Below are 19,846 nucleotides of genomic sequence, written 5' to 3' on the forward strand. Positions count from 1 at the left end.
TATACGGTCCAGACTTCCACAGACAGTCGGCTTCAGGCTTTGTCTCCACCTCAGTTTAGGTGTCACTGAGACAGGGACCGTGGGTGTAGTCAGTGTAGGGTGAGGGACTCCGGAAAAAGCAAGGCAGGATATTTACAGTCAGAGCAATGTAACTATATGCAAGGAAACCCCCTACCAAAATGTGTGTTAAACATTAAACTCTAGAGTCATTCTTCACTGAGATCAGTTGATACTCCCCAGATAAAGGAAAGTAGCCTATGTTTTTATTATGCTAATCGTTTGTAATCGTGTGTAAGATTCACTTTAGCATGCTAAAAAAGGGACTTAATGTCTCATCAAGGACAAACATCCTAAAACCACTTTTAACAAGTCCACACCCTAAGCGCTTTATCAGTTCCCAAAGATCCTCAACTGCCTATAAATCCCCTAGAAGACGCACCACCCTGGGCTCTCTTGTCCCTTCATGGTGTGAGCCAGGAGTTCTGTCCTCACTGTATCTCTCAATAAAAGCCTCTCCCTGGCTCTCCTGCCTTGGGTGTTTGCTAAGTCCATTCTTCAACTCTGCAAACAAGGACCCCAGCATCATCACTTCTCAGATCCAGGGCAGTTTTCTGCTCCTTAGCAATAGCTACATTGCACAGAGTTCTAACCACTGGTCCATAGGTCTGACTACAAGAGCTTGAGACAAGGTGGCTCGTTTGCCCTTGGTGTCCCCCAGGAGATGCGCTCCGACCTGGGCTTGCTTCCAGGCCCACCCCCAGGCATGACAGACAGCTGTCATCTAAAGCAGAGCCCAGCTGCCCCAGATCCTTCTGACAGACCTGGACAGGAAGAGGGGTCAATGAGGAAGACCAGCAATGGATTGGAGTGGGTGATGGGTGTGCTTTTGGGATAGCGGTGAGGCCACTGCTTTCAGACATGGTCCAAATGAGAGTCACAGCAGGCAAATAAGCTTCCATCATAAACATATATTTCTTCTGAGTCAGAAGTCTAGACTTCAGCCTGGGAATCAGAAGGGAAGAGCTGGAGATGGGGAGGGCACACAGATACTTCAGAGGGTCTAAGAAGCCCCCACAGTTTGGAGGGCTTGGTCAGCTGTTTAGATGTAAAGCTATGCAAGAAAAAAATGGGCTCTGCTCCCTCTCATCACACCCCCACCATTTGTACCCATCAGCATCAGAGCCAGGAGGGATATAAACACACACACATCATATGCTCTCCTCATCATATTTTCCACCTTTCTCCCTTCTCTTCCTCCAACAGAAGCTGTTACGTCAGTCCTGGGGAGAATAGAGCTCCTCTCTGTGGACCAGCTGTAGCAGTGGCCACCAGGTGGCCAGGGCGATCAAGAACCAAGCCCTGAGATGAAGAGGTACAGGCTTCCAGCACCATGGCAACAGGTTTGCACATAATTATCACACAATACATCGAATGGCTGAGTCTCCCTCCACACGCCCACATGCCGGCATGGAGCAAGTCATGAGGATTCCCAAATGAGCAGGCAAAGCTGGGTTTGCAAAGCCTGGTGAGTGTAATGCATCCAGATGAGGGAACCACTGGACCCAGGCCATGCTGGGGACACCAGCCCCGTACATGGCCTCATTTATCCTGTGCAGGGCCCTCCACCCTCTGCCCAGCAGGCCATTGTCAAGGACTGTGCCATGCCTAGGGGCTCAGGTCCGTGCTCTCCCAGACAAGGAACTGGCAAGTGTGCCTGAACAGGCAGACCCTCAGGGTTCCCCCAGATGGCCGAGACCATGGCCATGAAGGCTGTAGTTGATGTCTTCCCACAGGTCGTCAAGACGAGCCTGCAGCTTGCTTTGAGCCTCGCCCCTGTCTGCTTGAAGCAACTCTGGGGCGAAGGCGCTGTGGCCTGGTGGGGGCGGCGCCAGCTGCTGCTGGACCTCCTCGGTCTCCCGGTCAATGGCGTGCGTGAAGGCTGCTATCTGCTGGAAGGTATCGTGGCGGAAAGCCTGGAGCCTCTGGCGCACCTCCTGGGACAGCTCCTGGGCGTCCAGGTCGGCCCCTTCCTCCGCATCACCCGAGCCCGTGCCGGCAAAGGTGCTGAGCTCTTGGCGCAGCTGGTCCAGATTGTGCTGGATGCGCGCATGCAGGGCCTTGGCCTTGAGCGTGAGCTTGTGCGAGAGCGCCTGCACGCAGCGGCTCAGGCGCGCAGGGCTGGCGGCCGCGTGCGGTACCACGCTGCGATGCAGCTCCTGCACGTGGCGCCCGATGCCAGTCACCAGGCGCTCAGCGTAAGGGTGGAAGAGCGCCTGGACGCGAGCGGTGTGGTGCACCATGCGCCTCCGCAGCTCCTGCAGCAGGCCCCGCGCCTCGTCCACACCCCCCGGCAGCTGGGCCCTGGTGTCCTCTCCCACCAGGCGCAACTGCTCCTGCAGCTCCTGGACACGCAGGGCCACCTGCTCCATCAGCATCACCGTGTAAGGCTTCAGCTGCCGCCGCAGCCCCTCCAGGTTCCAGCCCACACGCCTGTGCTCCTCGGCCATGTAGGGCTCCAGGCGTGCCCTCACCTCCTCCAACTCCTCCTGCAGCTGCTGCCGCGGGTCCAGGGGCTGGGGTGGGAGGCCAGGAGGCCCCCTCCCCTGACCACTCAGAGAGCCCAGCTTTTCCAGGAACTTGTCCATGTCATTGAGGTCTTGCTCGAGGCTGTCTTTCAGGCTCCTGGGGAAGGGGAGAGAGACATCCAAGCCATCAGACTGCAGGCTCCCATCGTCTCCTCTGGCTCAGAGACACTGCTGGCTGATGCTCTGGGGGAACCAAGGATGCAGGGTGGTGGCCCCAGGGTAAGGGCTCTGGTCCTAGCCCCGGGCCAAGTGCAGCCCCCACGGGGAGTACAAACGCAAGGCCCTGGCAAGTCCAGACCAACAGTGCCCAGGGGAGGAGGGGCAGCAGGACTTGCACACGGTCCTTCCATTCGGGGGCCGCAGTGGGGGCCCAATCCTGCTCCCAGGTCCCAGCTTCGGCGGCAAGGAGGCAGCGCTATAGCCAGTCATGACTGGGGACATGCTTCCGGCTCAGGGCCCTGAACAGCCCAGGCCGGACCAGGATATCCAGGAAAACCAGCGCTGCCCTGTTCCTCTGGGCCAAGGGAGGGCTGTGGAGATTGGGGAAGCAGAGCAGTGCATCGTCCCACCGCCCAGCTGCCTCCTCCCGCGAGGGCGCCCCTTGCCCTGGCCACTCACACAGGCTCCCATGCCAGCGTCTGCTCCGCCCTGCCTTTGTCCCCGCTGCTCTGGCTGAAGTAGTCCCAGAAGCCTTTCTGTGCGTGGCCAGTGGAAAAGGCTGTGGAGAGGGCAGGGGTGGTTAGGGGCTGGGTTTCCTCCCCAAAGGCAGACGGCCCCTGCATCCAGCCTCCACCCACACCTCCACGTTGAAGTCAGGGTTGGGGACACACCTGCCAGGAGGGCCAGAGCCCAGGTCAGAACGGCTCCCGGGGATGCCATCATGCACGCTGAGGAAGGCGAATGGAGGCCCAGTGAGGCAAAGGAAGGGACGGCTCCCAGGGGACTTGCCCCAGGGGTAACCTGCCCAGTATCTGTTAACCCACAGCAGGGAGCACAGGGCTGCTGGGCCTCCAGAGGCCTGACTGGGTGAGTGCGGCTCGGGGGAAAGGGTGTCTTCCGGGACAGGGGTGGGGTCCTCTTCCACCTGGGTCACATGATGTAGTGTGGAGCTCCAACTGCTTTGTAAAGGTTCCCCCTTAGCCTCCCTCCCAGACCCCAGAGGCAGCCCCCTAGGCCACTTCTGCCACCACTCCCTCGCTCACCTGCCTTCCTGCCTCCCGTGTCATGGCTGAGAGGCTGAGGTACCCCAAAGGGAAGAAGCAACTCTGCCAGGGTGAGCCAAGAGTTCTTAGTGCCCGCCCCGCTCTGCTCAGACCTGCAGTTGCCCTCGGGACTCCACCCTGCCTCCCTCTGCCCCTGCTGCTCACCTGCTCAGGTCTGGGCACAGAGAGCAGACATTCCGTTTTATACTCCAAGGGCCTGGGCCTCTGGCAGTGGTTCCGAGTAAACACCACGTGGAGGTTCAAAGAAGGCTGACCTCAGCCGCCTCCCGTGGCTCACTTCCCGCCCTCCCTTGGCACCCAGAGGGTTAACGACTACCCTAATATCAGGGCTGCCCCAGTAGAAAAGTTTTACAAGGAGTGGGGCTGAACTCCTCACCCAGTGACCCCCAAACCCCATGACTTTCAACCTTCCCAGTGACCTGGCTGGCCCACCAATAGAGACAAGCCGCTGAGGGCCCCGTTCTTACTCAACAGCCAAAGAAGCTGTGCCCAGCCAGACATGGACAGTGTCCAGCTGCCAGCCTGAACCCTTGACAGCACCACCCCAGACTATGCAGGCAGCCTGGGAAGGGTCAGCATTCACAGGCTTAAAGACCTTCCCATCTCCTGCTTTGTGAAAGAATCCTAGAACAAGCAGAGGAAGTCAGCTGGGGTAAGGATGAGATGTCAGAGGCATCTGGGCCCAAAGAATCGGAGCAAGAGGATTCATCCCCAGGGGAAAGGCTGAACCCTACCCACAGGGCCTCTGAGAAAGGAAGCCAAAAAGCCCAGACCTTCCTCCGATGACATGCCCACACATACACTTAAACACACACACCCATACACTCCTGATGTTTGCTCCTAAATGTATCTTGGATTGATTCCCTCTCCTCCATTTCTACCACTGGGCGTATGGCAGCCCACCTGTCTCTCACCTTGATTGCATGCATAGCCTCCAACAGGTCTCTCCACAGTCCTGCCTACTCAGTCCATCCTCTGCTCTGGCTCATCCCAACCGATTCCCAGTCTCATCTCCTGCCACACAAAACCCTTGGCATTCCCTGAGCATGCCACCTCTTTTAGGACCCTGAGCCTTTATGTGCCATTCCCACTGTTTGGAATACCCTATCCCTTGGTAAACTTATATTCATTTTTTCCAGGCTTAATTTATATTACTTAGGCTTAGGCTCAGCTTCAAGTGACCAAAAGAAAAAAAAAAGTGGGGACGGGGAAAGAACAGATTAAACAAAATGGAATTTTATTTCTCTTTCATGTAAACATAGGCAACCAGGGTGCCTACTATCCTGTCGCACCACCACCCTTGACTGGTCTCATGTCCAAGTTTGAGCTGCTCCAGCTCCAGCCATCAAGTCTGCATCCCAGCCAACAGGAAGAAGGAAAAGAAGGGCATGTTCCCTCCCTTTAAAGACACATCCCAGAAAGTGTTCTAACCACTTTTACTGACATCCCATTGACCAGAACATAGTCACATGGCTATACTTAGCAGAAAAGGAGGCTGGGAAATGTAGTCTTTTTTCTAGATAGCTGTATTCCCAGCCGGAAAAGAGCTATATTACGCAGGAAGAAGAGAAGAATGGATTTGGGGAAGACAATGATGGCTCTGCTTCACAATACCAATATCACACTAAATGTCCTCTCTGCCTTCACCCTTCTCTGCTCTGGAGACAGGCTGATTCCACATTGATCACAGAACACTTAGTATTTTCCTGTATTATAGCACTTACTACGCAGTAATGCAATGATGAGTTGACATACCAGAGAACTCTCTGAGTACAGGGATGTTTTCTAATTCATCTCTGTGACACCCCCCATTATGTTTGGTATAGCACACAATGTACAGAAGATCGAGTAACTGATTCATTCATTCAATTAACTAAGGAACTGAAGCTTGGGGATATTAAATGATATGTCCGTCATTACACAGTAACAGCCACAGCCAGGACTGGAACCCAGGTGTTTAGCTCCGGTAGCTCAGGAAGGTAGGCGGTGAGGGAGGAAGGGTGAGCAGCCTGACCAGGTCATGAGGGGCCTTCTGTAAGCAGCCACTGAAGCTGCAGGATGGGGAGATCGCTCTGGAGGACAGCAAGACAGCAGGCAGGGGGCCTGTTTGGAGGCCGTTTGAGTAACCTAAGAGATGGTGAGGGCGCGAACTAAGGTGTGGCCAGGACGACTGGTAGGAGATACTGTATTTGAAGGATGGTAAGTAGTGAGTTGCCAGCACCTGGTAAACAACTGGATGGGAGAGACGGAGAGGAAGGAATCAGATCTGTCCAAGTTTCTGGGGAAATAGGTAGGTGGTTGCACCCTTCACCAAGGATTGGAGCATGCTGAAGGAAGAGCAGGTCCAGATGGGAAACAAGGGTTTACCAGGAGTCTGAGCTTGAACCTAATGGCAGCAGGCAAGCCCAGCTGAAGTCTGTTTGTATAATGGCTGAGAAACCGCCTAGGAGAAAATTCATTTGAGAAGAGAAAAGCAACAGGAACTACAACCCCGTCACGAAACTAGTCATCCCAGGGGCACGAGACAGTACCTGGGAAGGGTAGGTTTTCAGGACATGAAAGAAGATGGCACCGAGAGGGGCATTCGAATTTAGAACTGGGTTCTTGTACCCACAGGCTGGTGTTACCTGTGCCCAAAGATCCCCCCCAGGATGTCAGGGCAGTAGGATGCCTGGTACCCAAAGATCCCCCACTGGATGTTAGGGCAGTAGGGTGGAGATGCCTAGGGTTCCAGAGAGAGGTCATCAGCCTGGAGTGGGAGACAGGAGGGGATGAGCTTGCCCAGGGAGAGTACATGCTGTGAGAAAAGAAAAGGACTGTAGTTAGAAAACAGTGTTCAGGGGAAATGACCTCCAGAGGATGCCTCTGGTGAAGAGAGAAAGTGCTCACCGAAGGTCCATGAGCTACACGGCCTTTCCCAGTCTGCTTTGCAATTAGGTCAGGGCCATGTGATTAGTTCTAGCCAGTGAACTGTGAGCAGAAGAAAAGTGGTCACTTCTGGTCCAGCACAACCAAGAGTAGGTCTTGCCAATGGGTTTTAGCCCTGGACAAGTTCACCATGGATTCAGTGAGACCAAAAAATGACAATAGAATGTCCCTGGGGTGAAAGGGTTATACCCAACTTTATTCCCACGGTGGCAGGTCAATCACTAGAATCCCATCTACTCAGAGCGAGTCTGCGTGCAGCAAGCCGGTCTCTGCCTCTGGGCCCCTCTGTCTGCACAGCTGTCTCAGTCTCTGTCCTCGGTGCTGCCACCACTCCAGCCTCTGCTCTCCTGCAGCCCAGAGTGCTGGGCGCACCTCTTTTATATAGTCAGTAACAGTGTACTGCCCACACCTGTGCAGTGAGCACGCTGACCAGCGCCAGGTAAGAATCCTGGCCAGAGGAACTACCCCTTTCTCCACAGAGTAGATGTGAGTTTTTCATGCCTCTTCTTTCCTTCTGTCCACTGGAAGCAAACAATTAGATGGCACAGTTGTAGGGGGCGAGGAAGTGTATTCTGAGTTAGTGTGTGGAAGAGCACCTCTCACTGACCGCATCAGACTTTGCATAAGTGAGAAATAAACTTTTATTGTGTTATGCCATGAAGATGTGGGAATGCATGTGTTAATGCTATAGATTCTAATTTATCTTGATTAACACAGAGTCTAAAAAAGGGACAGTCAGAGAAGCAGAAGTATAATCAGAAGAAAGAAGAGTCACAGCAAATGGGGTAAATTATAAATCTGGCTGCTCTGAGAGGAACCCAGAATAACAGTGTTTACAAAGTAAGAAATTAATTTTTCCCCCACATAAAGGTTCATGCTGGTGAGGCAGCACTGCTCCGAAGGCCGTCCCAGGCCCCAGGCTCCTTCTGCCTTGGGCTCTGCCCTCCTTAGGTGTCCCCTTTGTGCACGTGACCCAGGATCACTTTCCACCGCGTGTGCGTCTAGCCACCAGCAGGGGCAAGTGAGGGAACTACTGCGCTTTCTTGTCAGGGCAAAGCCTTCTCTTCTTTTCCCATCCCCTTGGTCTGAACTAGTCACACCAGAGAGGCTGTAAGGGAGGCGAAGAGATGTCATCGATATTTTAAATGGCCATGAGCCCAGTACCCAGTTAGAAGTCAGGTATTTTATTTTTATACATTGCTGGTGGGAATGTGAAATGGTGCAGTCACTTTGGAACATGGTTTGACAGATCCTCAAATGGTTAAGCATGGAGTCACACCATCACCCAGCAAACTCCACCCCTAGGCATAAACCCAAGAGGGGAACACTTATACTCACACAAAGACTAGTACATGAATGTCCACAGCAGTGCCATTTACAGTTCCCAAACGGTGGAAATAGCCCAGATGTCCATCAACTGAAGAATGAATAAACAAAATGTGGTCTATCCACATAGTAGAATATTAATTGGCAGTAAAAAGTAATGAAGTATGCTTCATATGCTACAGTATGGATGTTCATATGTTCATATGCCACAATGTGGAGGAAGTTTGAAGACATTACAGTGAGTGAAAGAAGCTAGTCACAAAACACCACACATTGTGTGATTCCATTTATATGAAATGTCCAGAAAACATATATCTATATATAGAGAAAATAGATCAATGGTTGCCTATGGCTGGAGAAGTGTTAGGGAGAAATGGGGAATAAGTCTAATATGTATGGGTTTCTTTCGGGGGTGTTAAAAATGTTCTCAACTTAGATCATGGTGATAGTTGCACAAATATGTGAATATACTTAAAACCACAGAACTGTAATGAACTTGATGGTATGTGAATTGTTTCTCAACAGAGATGTTTCTAAAACATCAGGGGTTCTATAACTGACAAAGAAGAGTAAAATAGAGATTGGGGGTGACTTACAGCCTCTGCCACACCATGGAGGGAAGGTTTCAAGAGTAAAAAATTAATGTTTCCAACCTGGCATATTGAGCTGAGCTGAGGTCCTATTTTCAATGTTTTTCCACCTCTACTTTTAAAAGCATTTCTGACAACTTTACAGCCATTATAATGGCTACTATAAAAAACAAAATACAAACTAAAAACCCCAGAAAATAACAAGTGTTGGCAAGGATGTAGAGAATACTTGTGCATTACTGGTGGGAAGTAAAATGGGCGGCCACTGTAGAAAACAGTATGGTAGTTCCACAAAAAGAAAAAAAAAATTGAACATAGAAATACCATACAATCCAGCAATTTCACTTCCGGGTATATTCAAAAGAACTGAAGGTAATTCTGAATGGAAGAATGATCTGTACATTCATTTTCACAGCAGCATTTATCACAAGAGTCAAAGGTAGAAACAACCTGGTGTTCATCAGTAGATGAGTGGATAAACAAAATGTAGTCAGTACATACAATGGAATATTATATAACCTTAAAAAGGAATGAAATTCTGACACATGCTAGGATGTGGATGAATGTTGACATTATGCTAAGTGAAATAAACCAGACAAGAAAGGATGAATCTTGTATGATTCCACTTAATATGAGATACTTAGAATAGGCAAATTCAGAGACAGAAAGTGGATTAGAGGTTACCAGGGGTTGGGGGAGGGAGGAATGGAGACATAAATTGTTTAATGGTACAGTTTCCATTTGCAAAGATGCAAAAGTTCTAAAGATGCATAGTGGTGATGGCGGCACAACAATGTATGTGTACTTAATGCCACTGAACTGTGCTCTTAGAAATGATGTTTTTTTCTGTTACGCATATATCATCACAGAATTTTAGATAAAGCATTTCTGGCACTCTATTGTTTTTTGCTGAGGCTGTGCTGTCAAGTATATCTGCACTGGATTGTCCATACATCAGCATCATCACCAGCCTTTGAAAGCTTTTCTGGGATGGAGAGGAGACACCTGGCACTGTATTTCCCAGAATCCCCTTCTCCTTATAGGCCTCAGTGAGTCAGCCAGTGCAGGATGGACGAGAAGAGACCCTTATTCTTCGTGGGTAGTTTCAGCAGATGCATAGGCCGACTGGCGCTTTAAAATAGTTCTGGATGATTTTAAGAATCACACATGTTGGTTTTGCAGACTAGGATGATTAGGTGGGCTTCCCATTCGTAGCCACTTACAGGTGAGTCACTGCATCAAGTGCAAGCTGAGACGGCCACTCCTCCAGTCTTTCCAACAGTTTTATAAACCTTTGGTTTTCTGCACTGAAGCCTTTCACACTTGAAATAATAGAGTGGCTTCTGTTTTTCTGACCAAACCTAGATTGACACAATAGGTAATTGTAAGACACACTCACACTTCCTATTTGGTGACATTTTACAGTTTAATTTTTCAAATATTTGGGTTGGTTGGAGGTATTTGTATATGTGAGCGTGTTATGTGCTTTGTGTGGAACCATTTGACATAACTGTAGACAGCATGACACTGCACTCTAAATACTTCAACATACACCTCCTACAATACTGACGGTTTTACCTAAACATAATACCATTACCACGCCCACGAAATTCACATGATTCTTTAATACCATCTGACATATTCAAATGTTCCCAATTCTCCCCAAATGCCTTTCATGCTGGTTTTTTTCCTCTCTTTTTCTTTTTAAAATCAGGATCCAACACATCTCATTGGGTTGTTAAGCCTCTGCAGTTGCTTTTCACTTAGAATAGTATTCTCCAATCCTCGACACTGGCTTCTGCTGAAGAGTCCAGGGAAGATGTCTTGTGAATGTTCTAGATTTCACTGATCATTTCCTCATCATTAGGTTCAGGTTAACCATCTTTGGTTTAAGTCTTTAGATTTGAAAACAAGTTCCCTAGAAGCTCTTATAGAAGAAATCAGCTAATACATGTAAATGGAAATACATACATATATATATATATATATGTAATTTATTTATACATATATATATATATATATTTAAATCCTTATTTGCAGCCCTTAGGTAATGTTTGATTCAGGCAAGGATCATCAATGAAGGCTAAAACATTGGTGAAAAAATATTGTGGAAAGGGATGTGATATGCCTTCTATGAGTCATCCTACAGATTACTTACCAATCACTAAATTCTACTTTTGCAATGGAGAAATCTGGTGGATCGTTTTAACCAAGTAATCACACTTAGCATCACCAAATAGTGAAAAAACCTGATACTTTGTACCTTCAGATATGATATAGTAAGAAAGGCCAAAAATCACCTATTTTGAACCAGATTATTTCCCCATGAGCTTGTTTGCACTTTCCTGTTCTTCACTGTTTCTTTGTTGCTTTGTATCTGATATTCGCAGACAGCTGCATTTTTGAAAGAAAGTTGCCCATTTCAGTTTTGTTTTTTTAATCCAAAAATTGCCAACATAATCTGGATGTAGAGTAATAAAGACTTTAAAGTGTATTTTTGTAAAGATTAAAAGGTATCTTCTTTAATGCTCTGTACCAGCAGTTTTGTTCTAAGCATGTAAATTAAACAAGTGTGTGGGTCCCCAATAAAAACTCAGTATGCCCCAAATGAGAAGGCCTCCTAAACAGTCTTTCTCTTGTGACCTGTCCTTGAAAGGAACATTAGTGGCTCCTCATTCTAAATATAGATCTTCCTCAACTTACGATGGAGTCACATCTCAATAAACCCATTGTAAGTTGAAAATAGGACTTGAAAATGCTTTTAATACACCTAGCCTAGCCAGTCTACCTTAAACGTGCTCAAAACACCTACATTAGTCCACAGTTGGGCCCAATCGTCTAACACAAGGCTGATTTCATAATAAAGTGTTGACTATGTCATGTAATTTATGGAATACTGTACTGAAAGTGAAAAAACAGAACGGTCGCCTGGGGACAGAACTTTTTAAGTGTGTCAGCTGATCACCCTCATGACCACGTGGCTGACGGGGGGTGGCTCGCTGCCCTGCCTGCATCACGAGAGGATCTCACGGCGTATCACAGGCCCAGGGAAGACCACAATTCAAGATTCAAAGTACAGTCTCTACTGAACGTTTATCGCTTTTGAACCATTGCAAAGTCATAAAAATTTTAAGTTGGGACTTGTCTGTAGTAAGTAAAACGTGTTGCAAACTGTCCCCCTCCATTCTTATCTGCCGAAACCTCAGGCGTGACCCATGACCCAGCAGTGTGCACTCCACTGGCAGCAGTTCCTGCATTCCATCTCAGATTCAGCAGGCCCGTGGGTAGAACAGAGCAACGGTTCATCAGGGGCCCATTCTACATTGTTTATACTTCTTTTACCAGGCCTTAATGGAAGTCAGTTAAAAAAAAAACAAGTGTACGTCTCAAATACACTTCAAAAAGAAAGGCGTTTATGCTTATCACAGCACTAAAATAGCCAAGCAACTTAAGTACTGTCTTGTGTATCATTTTTGGTCTTGAAAGACAATATGTTTATGTTATTTGTCAAAAAGAAAAGTAATTAGATAGAGCATGTAGAAGTGGAAGATACAGTCACTAAAATGGAAAAGAAAAACTCATGTATAGTTGGGGAGAGAATTAGTGAATAAGAAGGTCAGTCCGAGAAAAACCACCCAGAAGGAATCATATCACTAGCCTGGGAAAATATGAAATGGAAGGTAAGAGGCATGGAGAACAGAATAGGAAGGTCCAATATATGCCTGCAAGTATTTCAACAGAAGACAGTATTTCAAGAGAAGACAGAGACTTCAGTGGAGGCAATATTCAAAAGATGATGGCTGAAAATTTTTGAAAATTGAGGAAAAATGTGACTTGACTCCTCAGCATCCTCCCTGGATAAATTAAAGCATCCAAATCAAGACCCATCATGATGAATCTGCAGAACATCACAGAGAAAGTATCTTAAATTCAACCAAACAGAAAAGACTAATTATCTACAAATGAAAATGATTAAACTAACAGCTAACTTACCAGCAATATATCCTCAGAAGAAAGGTAAATTAATGGCCAGTCAAGAATTACACTCAGGTAAACTATTGTTCAAGAGTAACAGATTCACTTCAGAGCAGGACCCAGAGAGGAGTGGGATACAATAGACATGGAAGCAAGCAACAATGAAAATAGTAAGTGTTTAGGTAAATTGAAAAAAAATCACACTAGTAATTTAATATGTGTTTACTTAAAAGTGTGTATGTATATAATTAAGTATACAAATACTTAAACCATATGAGATTAGTCACTTAGACCAAATATTAGCAATTGCATATAGTTCAACCTAACATAAAATATTTTCATATGTAGTTTAGTCTGTCTTAGCCACTGATGTATTTCCAGTGCTTAGAACATTGCTTGTCACATGGTAGGGGCCGCAGTGCGTATTGATGAAGGGGCTTTGGAGGTGCTATAAACAATGAGGGACTAAACTATTAGAGCAAAGCAGCACAGGAAATGGAGCAGGAGAGATCAAAGTTAAAGCATTGTGCAGGAAGAAGGTAGAGACATTGATTATCTTTAGACTTTGTTAGGTCAAGCAGGAATATTAAACTTTTAAGGCTAACCCATTACATGAATACAAAGTAACTTTCAAACTAGTGTATGAGAAAAAGAGGCTAAAGGACATCAGATTGACTTCTGGTAAGAGATGGTGGATTGATCTCATGCATTAGCCTTTGTTCTTTTCTGAAATCCCAATAAAGCAGCATTAAAGTGTACTTCTTTTCAAAAGTGCATAAACCCACAAAGAGAATAGAAAAGGAGACAAAAGACATCTCAGAAGCCAGGAAGCTTGCAGTTTGTCACCAGCAGTAACTGGACACACCTGAGAAGATGTATTTTGAAGCAGCAATGGAGGAAACTGAGAGCGCCCCCTGACTTGTACTGCTGAACCCCACAGAAGCTCAGACAATAGCAGCCACAGATTCTTCTGGAAGCATGGGTGACAGCAGAGCTAAAAATGTGGCAGGAGAATGAGCCTGAGAAGCAGAGGTGCTCCCCGGTTCCACTCAGCAGGATGTCTGTCCTTCCCCCAAACAGCAGGAAACTAGGGGGTCATTCTCTGGAGAGGGTAACAGAGGCAGGACCCTGGCCTGGGGAAAATAAGGAATTCTAGGGGGCCAGAGTTTTTGTACTCAAAAAAAGAGGGTTTAACTAAAAGTTCATATATTAAATTCCGAGATGCCTCTCTCCATACATCATCTTTCCCTTTGGCCAAAAAATGTTGGCCAATTAGACTTGGCCCTTAAGGAAGCAGACTGGAACATTCTCCCTGAGAAACTTGGCTAACCCAAAACAAATAGTCCTAAAGAAACATTTCTGGGGGTTCTGTATGATCAAGATGGTCCATCCTAAAGTGATGGACTGAAGGCTTCACATCAGCTTTTTTCCTTCTAATTTACCATGAAAAATTTCAGACACAGAAAAGTTGAAGCAACAGTACAATGAGTGTCCTTACACTGACCATCTAGGTCCAGCAGCTGTTAATACTGTGCCATGTTTGGGACTTTCTCTGTATATGTATTTTGTATGCATGCTTAACAACCTGGAACTTGCCGTAGCATGCACTTTTCTAAATAACTTCAGCTTACATATCCTAAAATTAAGACACTCTTCTACAAAACCACCATGCTCCTATCATGCCTAGAAAAATTAACACTAATTCCAAAATATCATCAAATATGTAGTCCATGCTCAAATTTCCCCTTTGTCCTTTAAAAAGCTTTTTATTGTTGTTTTATTACTTTTTTCAATCAAGATTGAATCAAGGGTGGCTGCCATCCAAAAGACAAACAACAACAAATGTTGGCGAGGCTGTGGAGAAAGGGGAACCCTCCTACACTGCTGGTGGGAATGTAAGTTAGTTCAACCATTGTGGAAAGCAGTATGGAGGTACATCAAAATGCTCAAAACAGACTTACCATTTGACCCAGGAATTCCACTCCTAGGAATTTACCCTAAGAATGCAGCAATCAAGTTTGAGAAAGACAGATGCACCCCTATGTTTATCGCAGCACTATTTACAATAGCCAAGAATTGGAAGCAACCTAAATGTCCATCAATAGATGAATGGATAAAGAAGATGTGGTACATATACACAATGGAATACTACTCAGCCATAAGAAAAGGGCAAATCCAATCATTTGCAGCAACATGGATGGAGCTGGAGGGTATTATGCTCAGTGAAACAAGCCAAGCAGAGAAAGAGAAATACCAAATGATTTCACTTATCTGTGGAATATAAGAACAAAGGAAAAACTGAAGGAACAAAACAGCAGCAGAATCACAGAACTCAAGAATGGACTAACAGGTACCAAAGGGAAAGGGACTGGGGAGGATGGGTGGGTAGGGAGGGATAAGGGGGGGAGAAGTAGGGGGGTATTAAGATTAACATGCATGGGGGGGTAGGAGAAAAGGGAGGGCTGTACAACACAGAGAAGGCAAGTAGTGATTCTACAACATTTTGCTATGCTGATGGACAGTGACTGTAAAGGGGTTTATAGGGGAGACCTGGTATAGGGGAGAGCCTAGTAAACATAATATTCGTCATGTAAGTGTAGATTAGTGATAGCAAAAAAAAAAAAAAAAAAAAGGGCAGTTCCTGTGTGGTGACCTCCAACGAGTTCTACACAAGGGTATAAAGGGCATATAAAAGTGTAGGCAAAGGGTCTGTTTGTGTTTATACAGAGGATCAAAGCCTAATTGGGCTATCCCGAAAATGAACTAAGATACGATATGAAAAAGAACTTCCAACATCAGCACTCTCTGGAAGACTCATGCCAGAAGATGATCATCAAAAAACCCCAACAAAGATCCACGCACTGCTACAGCTGTAGATGCACTCATCCCACCAGCTCCTGGACTTGCCATGGGAATGAGGAAGGAGATATCTAAGCTGGCCTGTGCATACAGTAAAACAACAAATTTGACTGGATCTATACTGTTGGAACTCAACCAAGAATTAGGAGAAGTGCAAATTGTAGCGCTCCAAAATCATGCGACTACAGACTATCTACTGTTAAAAGAACATATGGCATGTGAACAGTCCCCAGGAATGGGTTGTTTTAATTTGTCTGATTTCTCTCAGACTGTTCAAGTTCAGTTGGACAATATCCACCATATCATAGATAAGTTTTCACAAATGCCTAATGTGCCTTATTGGTTTTCTTGGTTTCACTGGAGATGGCTGGTAATTACAGATATGCTTTGGTTATGTAACTATATTCCTATTATGTTAATGTGTGTGCACAATTTAAGTAGTAGCTTAAAACCTATATACGCTGAAGTTACTCTACAAGAAGATATGTCAAAGAAATAATCAATCTTCCCATGTTTTCTTCCGCCTGCTACTTCTATAGCTTTTCTTCTTCCTTCCTAATTACAACCCTTAAATAGAATTCGTTCCTCATATCGAAAATTATCGAGTATCATAATTCTTCCAAGTGGTAAAGATACGTCAAGACAAATGCTGGGCATAGAAGCCACAGGGCATAAATATGCAAAGAAGTAAAAAGCTAACCTTTTCAAACAATAAGGCTTCCCTCTCACTTACCAACTTCACATTTCCCTGTATGGCCCCGGAAGATGACTGGTTAGCCAGAGACGGGTAAGATTCCTCAAGGGAGGAACAACCTAAGACAGGCACAGTCGCAGGGGGGCCATCAGGTGAGAAATTGGGGATCAACAGAGGTGAGGCTTAGAACCTCACCCCCCCTGTTCTGAGAGAAATCTTCTGCATACGTGGATGTTTTATTGCCCTGGTCTAGCTTGGATTAACACATAGTCTACAGGCACACACCTGATCATCTACATTTGCTCTCTTACAACACTAAACTATGTTTTCTACCTTTATCTTGTATCTACCTACCACTTCAGCATTTTATTAAAAATAATAATAATAAAGAGAGAAATGTGGTATCCACATATAAATCAAGTATAAAAACCAAATGAGTATTCATATTTGAACTGACTGTTTAGAGTTCATAATGCATGAGCAAAACCGAAAGTTTCTGTGATGACGGCCCTTGTACTGTTCACTATGTAACTTATTCATTATGTAAGAATTTGTTCTACATGTAAGAACTTGTTTGTTATGCCTCAGAAGATTGGAGACTGACGAAAATTAGGCTTGGGGTGGAATAATGATTGTGCATTGAGCATTGACTCCCCTATACAGAATTTTATTGTCGTTAACAACCATTTGATCAATAAATATGAGAGATGCCCTCACAAAAAAAAAAAAAAAAATGGACAGACTTCCAATGGTAAAATAAATTAGTAACCGGGATGTAATGTATAGCATAAGGAATATAGTCAAGATATTGTAACAGCCTGGTAGGGTGATAGCTGGAACCTAGAATTATGTATATAAATGTTCTACCACTGTGTTGTACACTTGAAACTCATGTAATGTAATACTGTGTGTCAACTACCCTTCAATAAAAAATAATTATTTAAAAAAAAAAAAAAAAGATTGAATCAAGGGGATTAAAGAGGGTGGCGTGAGGGAGTGTATACCAATGATACCTTAATAGAAAAAAAACAGAAAAAAAAGGAAGCCATGTGAAAACTGCTCGAATTTATATCTTACAATCAGCTTTAGGATGAAGCTGACTGTAAATGTCAGAGAAAGAGAAGAAAATATTTTGGGTGTTTGAGAAAATTGTTGAGCCACCGAATCAACCAACTCTGAAGCTCAACTCTGATCCCAACTTCCTATTTTGTGAGCTAATAAATTTCATTAAAAAAAGAAAAAGAAAAAAGATCCCTTGGAGATTAAAACATACAGTAACAGAAATAAAACAATTCAAAACAAACAAAAATCTCAATAGAAATGTTACAAGATACAGCTGGAAAAGAGGAGAGAAAACTTAGAAGGTTAGGCAACCAATCCAGGAGGTCTCCCATTCAAACAGTAAGAGTTCCAACAAGAGACAGAAGGAAAATCATCAAAAAAAAAATCATTCAGGAAGTTTTTCTGAACTGAAGGAAGTGACTTTCCAGACAGAAGAGGCCCATCTAGTTCTCTAGCACCTACCATAGTGGATGAAAACAGAACCACACGGAAGCATGTCCTCATGACTTTCTCATGACCAGGGAGAAAAATACTAACAGGTTTTAGAGAGAATGGGAACCAAAGCTCACTTGCCAAAGGGCTTCAGATTTGTAGTAGCAACACTGGAAGCTAAAAGATGTGAACTTTGTTTTCCAAATTCCAAGAGAAAAATTTCAACTTAGTATACCGTGCCAAAATATCCATTAAGCATGAGGGTAGAAGAGACACATGTTCAGACGTGCAAGAGGGCAAAACCTGTACCTGACACCCCTTTCGGAGAAAGCTAGTGGAGGGTGTGCACCCCCAAAGCAAGGAAGTCAACCGAGGGGGAGCGTCTAGGCAAGGCTACAGACACAGAGGAATTGTTTCAGAAGGCAGTGGGAAAATTGGGACAGAACAGAGTTTTGGGATGTTGGATAAGGAGAACAAGCCAAGAATGGTGGGGGAGGGAAAGACAGGGAGAGGGCACGCTGCCAGGGAGCCCAATGTTTCCAGCTGTGAGCAGGAACAACAAAAATGTGAGCCACAGTGGGTTTAGAGAGGTTTACACAGCACCAAACATACCCAAAGCCTCGCTCGATGAAGGCAGCCGATGGCACTGCGACCAACATGGTGGAGACCTGGAAGGGTGGGGCCGCTTGCTGGGTGCCAGACACCGCACCAGACCGGGGAGGTGACCCCGGCACGGCTGCACTACACAGCGAGCCCAGGGATGGTCCAAGTGCTCCAGGAAGGGCGGGTTCTCTGCGCGATCAAGGAAGGCGGGGAGGCAGGGAGCCAGGCACGCTGGGAAAACAAGGGAGGGCTCAGAATGGCTAAAGTGTGGTGGGAGGAAGCAGCCTGGGAATGTTTTCTGGGCTCACCTGCAAGTCGCTCTGCCCCTCAGAGCCTGGTCCATTAGCATTTGAAAATATTTGATAACAGGAGCCCCAGGTGCTGGGTATTTACCTGTATTAGCTGCAATGCCTCTGTCCACACTGCAGGTAGGCATTGCTATCCTCATTTCCCTTGCAGAGAAACTGAGGCTCACAGAGATTAAGAAACTTGCTCGGGGTCTTGCCCTGGGCTAATCGCAGGTCCACCTGACTCTGGCCTCCACGCTCAGTACACCCTCTCATGCTCAGGGTAAAAGAGAACCCCGCTCCTGGGACCAGAGCTCTAACAGCTCTGTGCTTCTTCCTGAGAGAAGCCAGGGACCTGCCATGCCCAGGAGGAAGCCAGGTCCTGTCCCTTCACCCCAGGAGAGTTTTGATTTGGGAGAAACGCAAGGAAGCAAGGGTCCCTGCATCAGCTGCTGTGGGCCCGGGTGCAGTAGCTGAGGGCCAGCCAGGGAAAGGCCAGCCAAGCTCAGGGACAGCTGCCGGGCCATTATGGGGAGTGGAGTCCATCCCTCTGTCCTTGTCCAGTCCCGCATTTAAATGTGCCCCTGAGTTCCCCTCCTGTCCTGTCCCCCCAGAGGCAGAGCCAGCTCTGGCTCTGGCCAGAACACCAGGTCCTCAGGTCTCGCGCCTTGTCGCTATGGCCTGCTTGCCCTCTACAGACCGTGACCCGTCCTGTCTGAGAAGCGCCTCAGCCAGATGTTTGTGTCAGAAACACCTGCTGGTGGTGCAACAACTAGGTGTGCCAGGTGACGTGGAGTCCGGTACCACGAACTGTACTGAGCACATTCTGAATCAACACGGCGACGGCGTGCCAGCAAAGATAAGGATTTTACCTGCTTGTTTCTTTGGGGTTTGTTTACACAGACCCTTCTTCATCAGATTTGACGCTACTGACAGTGAAAATTGAAATGATGACGACGAGAGAGAAAGAGCAGTGAAAATAAAAATCAATCAGAATCGTGACCTGATAAAGCACGGGACCTGACGGGCAGGCCACAGAGGCAACAGGGACGATAAAGGGGCAGTGCTGACTTTCACAGAGGCCTTGCACTTCCCTGGAGCCCGTGAGGACAGGAATTCAGCCAGTTACTTAGTTATCAAAATCAGAAGGAAGCTCACGAGGAAAATAAAGTTTTTCCAAACACTGAGTTGCAAAATAAATGCCTCTATGGGACCTTATATACAGGGAGCTTTGACTCTTATTTAAAAAAACACTGAGGAATGGCAACTTTGCACAAGGTCA

The 19,846-nt window shown here is 46.2% G+C and overlaps 1 protein-coding gene and 1 long non-coding RNA gene across 4 annotated transcripts; both read right to left on the minus strand.

Moving 5' to 3' along the window:
• Positions 1-842: 842 nt before the first annotated feature.
• On the minus strand, positions 843-3,993 carry APOA5 (apolipoprotein A5). Of its 3 annotated transcripts, none has more exons than XM_057491164.1 (4): positions 3,953-3,993; positions 3,416-3,472; positions 3,204-3,303; positions 843-2,682 (listed from the first exon to the last, which is right to left on the minus strand). In XM_057491164.1, the coding sequence occupies exons 2-4, from the start codon at positions 3,465-3,467 to the stop codon at positions 1,731-1,733; spliced, it is 1,104 nt and encodes a 367-aa protein (XP_057347147.1). In that variant the 5' UTR covers positions 3,468-3,472; positions 3,953-3,993; the 3' UTR covers positions 843-1,730. The 3 variants fall into 3 exon arrangements, with proteins under 3 accessions (XP_057347147.1, XP_036775718.2, XP_036775719.2); XM_036919823.2 differs by lacking the exon at positions 3,953-3,993 and adding an exon at positions 3,788-3,946; XM_036919824.2 differs by lacking the exon at positions 3,953-3,993 and adding an exon at positions 3,788-3,946 and having other exon boundaries at positions 3,416-3,669.
• Positions 3,994-9,881: 5,888 nt separating this feature from the next.
• Positions 9,882-19,266, minus strand: LOC118929612 (uncharacterized). Its single transcript, XR_005031669.2, has 3 exons — positions 18,586-19,266; positions 18,287-18,508; positions 9,882-10,013 (listed from the first exon to the last, which is right to left on the minus strand). It is a non-coding gene; the product is annotated as an uncharacterized LOC118929612 (long non-coding RNA).
• Positions 19,267-19,846: the final 580 nt, after the last annotated feature.

The sequence above is a fragment of the Manis pentadactyla genome, chromosome 13 (assembly GCF_030020395.1).
Source record: "Manis pentadactyla isolate mManPen7 chromosome 13, mManPen7.hap1, whole genome shotgun sequence".
Taxonomy (NCBI): domain Eukaryota; kingdom Metazoa; phylum Chordata; class Mammalia; order Pholidota; family Manidae; genus Manis; species Manis pentadactyla.